This window comes from Manihot esculenta, chromosome 1 (genome assembly GCF_001659605.2).
Source record: "Manihot esculenta cultivar AM560-2 chromosome 1, M.esculenta_v8, whole genome shotgun sequence".
In the NCBI taxonomy this organism is placed as follows: Eukaryota; Viridiplantae; Streptophyta; class Magnoliopsida; order Malpighiales; family Euphorbiaceae; genus Manihot; species Manihot esculenta.
The window spans coordinates 20,325,504-20,330,601 of record NC_035161.2 but is presented as its reverse complement, the minus strand read 5'-3'; the positions used below and the strand labels follow the sequence as shown (position 1 = coordinate 20,330,601).

Sequence of the window (5,098 nt, the reverse complement as noted above, 5' to 3'; positions counted from 1 at the left end):
ATAATAAATTTTTTAATATTAATTATAAATACATTACATATTAATAATTACTTTTAAATTAAAATCATTTTTATAATGAGTAGTTATTTGTTAAAAATAAAAAATAAATTTAAAATTAAAAGAAAAAGAAAATAAAAAATATTTTTAATGGCTAATTAAATAATTTTGATGTAAAAAACCTTAAATAAAATCATTTATCACAAAATTCTAACAATTTTGATAAAATTTACTTTTAATTTAAAATCAATTGTCACAAAAATTTTAAAAAATTAAATTTCTATATTATTAGTTTTGCCAAACACAAAAATTTAAGAAAAAAAAAATTCATTTCTTTTAACTTTTTTTTAAAATTTAACATTTCAAATAAAGATTAAGAATACAATTTAATTTTTTTTTAATCAAATTCTCTAATGTGGAATGAAAAACATTCAATTCTTTATAATTTATAAAAAAATTATTTAAAAAAATTAAAATCATGTATGATTTTACAAGGAATCATTTGAATTCTTTTCTTAAAAATAATTCCAAGCGAAATATTTGGATAATATTAGTTCAGGACTAGAGAATTTTAGAGTTGAGAAAGATAAATAACTTGGATAGGATATCTGAAAACTATATCTTGGAACAAAGTAAAACAGAAGTTCTAGGCTCAACAAGAATGCAGAAGAAGGCAATGGGAAAAAGAAAATAAATAACAAACAGGTAAAAGGGAAATTATAGTGACCATTTTTCTCCCTACATGTAGCCGAGGGACGTACACATATCTTAGCTTGATTGTAAACAAATAATGATGATCCCTCACGGTTCAGTATCTGTGGAAGGATGATATCATCATCATCACAGAATGCAAAACAAAAGTTGGATCTATCTATGTTTAAGTTGAGCATGAAAACTTTTAGCAGTTTAGTGATCAGCATTGATTCCGAATATGCGAACCTTGTGCATGTGAGGGAACTTAGCTACCACCAAAATGAATACTGCCAATGTGTTGCAGAACAGCATTGGGTTTTGATAGTCTGTTGTGTGCGAGGCTATTAAGTACCTGCCAAATGAAACATGACACTCAGCAAACGATGGTTTTTTACTTGTGGGCACTGATAGTTGCAGATATGATCAACCGAACAAGTCCTAACAAACTATCTGAACCATTCATTAAGCGTCTTTATAACCCAACAACAACACTCCACAAGGGAAAAGAAGAAAACCAAGCAACTATCATCAATTTCACCAGCAGTCACATGCTTTCATCCTCCTTTTTCTTAAGTAAAAAAGAAGAAACAATCTAAGAAATCCTGGCTTAGGAACTAAGTACGCAAAGCTTTTACTCGGAGGCTTTTCTTAGAAGGAATGGTGCTTTGACGATACCCAGCAAAAGGGACCATCTAATTATGACAAAACAAAGCGCTGTCCAGTGACAGAGATGCATCATCTTTTGAAACAACCATGAAAAGTCATTCCTATCTGGCTCCAAGGGAACGCTTTGTTTGCCCAGTAAATCAAATCGAAATGTTTAGAGACAGGAAAATGAGACATAGCATGATAACAACCACATAAAACTGTGTACATGCTGCTACTTCTTTCTAGGAGCTGTCTGCTGAGTTTGCATTCATTGAAAATACTTGATCAAACCAAAAAAAGACCGCTCAAATCTCAGGTTCCAAATTCAGGATATGTGGGAGAAGGTTTGTTTAGACCCATGCTAATACAAACGGGACAAGCTTATCCAATAACTTATACACAACAAGACCCTAATTTGCTTAATCTTAGGCAATTATTATCTTATAAATGGAAAATAAGCTATCCAACATGTGATGTCATAATCAATGGAATACTTTAAATCATTTTATGTACCTTACCAACCGTTAAGACTTTTGTTTCAGTGAAAGGTTAAAAGTGTGAAGTACTCACAGCACTACAGGTACAACAGTCAAAAACTTCCTATTGCGAGTCAGTTGCTTGCCATTTTCTATTTGCTCCCACCAAGTTAACCCATTGTAAATGCCCTGGTCATCAGCAAATGGAGTTCCTTTCTTCCAGTGAAAGAAATGATAGGTAATCTGAAGCAAAGCATACCAATAATCAACAAAATCAAGAGTAGGAATGTGACATTAGTCTCAGCCACAGCATTTGAAATGCTACAAACAAATTAAATAATGGAAACCAATGTCTCTTGCAGAATATAGAATCTTTCCTTTTAGAAGATATAGGTACTATTTGAATTAACATAAGACAGAGAAAATGAAAGCAAATTTTACGCTAAGAACCAAGCAAAAAGACACGTTAGCTGTCGTTAGAATCTTATGATTTTTAATTCATATGATTCTACTTGATTCTACATCCTAGCAATTCAGATATATGAGGTGAATCACAAATGTCTGGGTTGTGACTGAAATAGAAAAAAAAAAAAAACAAACCTGATGTATAGACATGAATTGACTGATTTCAATTTTTTTTTTCTAACTATTAGACCCTATAGCTTCAAAATGTATGATTTTACTTCATTTTACCATCCCTTGGCCATTTTTCTCGCACTGGCCATTCTTTTCTCTGTCTTTCCTTCTTTTTATTTTTAACTTACTTTTATAATTATGGTTATTAAATAATGAAATTTTATATTGATATATTCTGACCTTTTAATTTAATCAACTATTCCTTTTTATATTTAATTATTTCATAATTAGAATTGGAGTTTCAGTAATATGCATAATGATAATCATCATTTACAATTCAAGATTTCATCATTTATATTAGAAACTTAATAAGAATATAGTATTCTATCACAAAGCATACTTCTAATGGCTAAATGATAATTCTCTAGCAAACTATGTCCTTGTGATTTTTTTTTTTAACAGAACAGATATCATGTCAATGAATATTGGGAACAATTAGTGAATCTTATGAGTTGATTCAAATTGATTCTTGATTCATAAAGTGAAAATTTCAATTCTCGATTGACAACTATGGACACATTAACTCCACTTCATATAAATGAGTTTGGCCAAAAGACATGCAGCTGAAGAGTTGAGTGAGATGCCGTAATTACAGTACAAAAGCCACAGAAATAAGTTGACAATAAATAACTTGTAGAAACATATTATACTACACATCTGCAAAGATTGCAATATATAACTGGTAATCACTAGGCCGCCATGCAAGTTCGGGTCTCTTACACATTGGAACAAATTTTTGGAGGATCTAAAATCCATCTGACTATAAGAAGAAGTAAATGCTTGTCTTTCACATATCTAGCAGTGACCAAGTTTTAGATTTTATAACATCTAAAAATGAAGATTCAGTGTGCCAATCATAAGGCATATTTAATTCTTAAGTAGCTGTACTATGTTATAGGCAAACTAAATTAGTGAGCAATTTAATCCCATTAAGTTATAAATTCTGGTTAGAATTGAACCTACCAATGCAAACAGATCAAAAATTTAAAGAAGACAAAGTTAACATCAGTTGCAAGAAGTGAAAAGTGCTTTTATATGCAGCATGAAGAAGAATATGATATAGAGAATATCATATCTCATTAACAGAACCCATCGTTGCTGGGTTAACAAATGAGAATATTAGTTAACTAGAAACAAAAAATATTGAAAATTTACCTGCAAGCCCCAGCTAAACAATTAACTTCCAAAACTAGAAATACACATTCTATAACAAACTATTGAAAAGCTAAACAAGAATCCAATCAAAATCATCCTAATCCAAGAGACAAACAGATCCATAACAATCCCATCAATAATCGAACAAAAACTTAAATCTATTATGAAACTAAAGCAAACAAAAGAAACTAAAATCAAAATTCCAAAATTGTTGGAAAACTAGAGGAGGAAGTAAGAAAAGAAAAATCTTACAAGGAAATGAGAAAGGTGGACAATGGTCCAGGCCATGCCAGGAGAGCAGCCAAAGATGGAAAGAACAATAAGCCAAGACATGAAAACCATGAGGATATAGGTAGTCCAAACCCCGGGATACGTGAACCACTCGGTGTTCCTATTCAAATCCGTCGGTGGTACCGCTTTCACGTACATTCTCTGTATGGGTGACGATAAAAACACCAACTTTTTGCAGACAAAGAAATTACGATTGCCCAGAAATGGGGATGACAACCCAATCAAAGATCGGGTCCGACGATTTTCGATTTCTCGGTTTAGTTTCTTAGGCCGTGACGACACAGAACGAGAAATAGGTAAAGAAAGAGAAGATATTTTCAAAGTGGGCACAATAGGCAGGGGTTCGAGCTCATCAATCGTCGCCGAATAGAATAGCGACTTGAAATATGCATAAAGGAAGCTAATTGGTTGTTAAAGATGTGACCCGTTGGATTAGACTTTTGCATAAAAATATTTTTATTTTAAATTTATTTAACTAAATAAAGAAAAACAAAATAATACAAAACAAAACTATATGCCGTTTGATAGAGACTGGAAATACTCAGAGGTCGGTGAGACGAGGGCCTCTTTTTTTCAGATTGCTGCTTGTACCTTGCGCACTGTAATGTCGTTTCAGATTAACTTACGCCAAATATCGCCATTGGTCGTACAACTGACCAGCCTTTTTTACTTTTCAAGTAAAAAAAAAAATCTTTTGAAATTCTAATTTGAAAAAAATATTTTTTGAATTAGGGTAAGGAAAATTTTACCGTATTTCAAAAGCATAATAAAAAAAATCATATTTATTATGCTCTTTAAACATAATAAATATTTAATTAAAAAAATTACAAATATTATTATATTTTAAAAATGCAATAATAATTTCAATAATGCGGGTAGATTGTTAGGTAAAGAAATTATAAATATTATTATATTTTAAAAATGCAATAATAATTTCAATAATGCGTGTAGATTGTTAGGTAAAGTGTACGCACTACACTGCGATTTCATTTTTATTATCGTATTCTAGAAATGCGATAATAAATACTATACTTTAATTAATTTTAATTATTAATTAAATTTTTATTTATTTATTTATTATATTATATTTTATTAATTTATATAATTTATTTAATTATATATTAAATTTATATAAATATAATTATAAAAATCATATTAATATTAATTATTTTAATTTATTTATAATATAATATTGTATCATT

The 5,098-nt window shown here is 29.9% G+C and overlaps 1 protein-coding gene across 1 annotated transcript; it reads right to left on the bottom strand.

Annotated features, from left to right (window-relative positions):
- Positions 1-674: 674 nt before the first annotated feature.
- LOC110607807 (ORM1-like protein 1) lies at positions 675-4,299 on the bottom strand. The gene is made up of 3 exons (XM_021746968.2): positions 3,858-4,299; positions 1,909-2,057; positions 675-1,042 (listed from the first exon to the last, which is right to left on the bottom strand). The coding sequence occupies exons 1-3, from the start codon at positions 4,032-4,034 to the stop codon at positions 904-906; spliced, it is 465 nt and encodes a 154-aa protein (XP_021602660.1). The 5' UTR covers positions 4,035-4,299; the 3' UTR covers positions 675-903.
- Positions 4,300-5,098: the final 799 nt, after the last annotated feature.

Bases quoted from the DNA above. Each gene is read 5' to 3' on its own strand.
- LOC110607807 (XM_021746968.2), bottom strand. From the start codon at position 4,034: ATGTACGTGAAAGCGGTACCACCGACGGATTTGAATAGGAACACCGAG. The intron at 2,058-3,857 runs GTAAGATTTTTC...GCTTTGCTTCAG, and splicing joins TCCACCTTTCTCATTTCCTT to ATTACCTATCATTTCTTTCA. The intron at 1,043-1,908 runs GTGAGTACTTCA...TTCATTTGGCAG, and splicing joins ACTGTTGTACCTGTAGTGCT to GTACTTAATAGCCTCGCACA.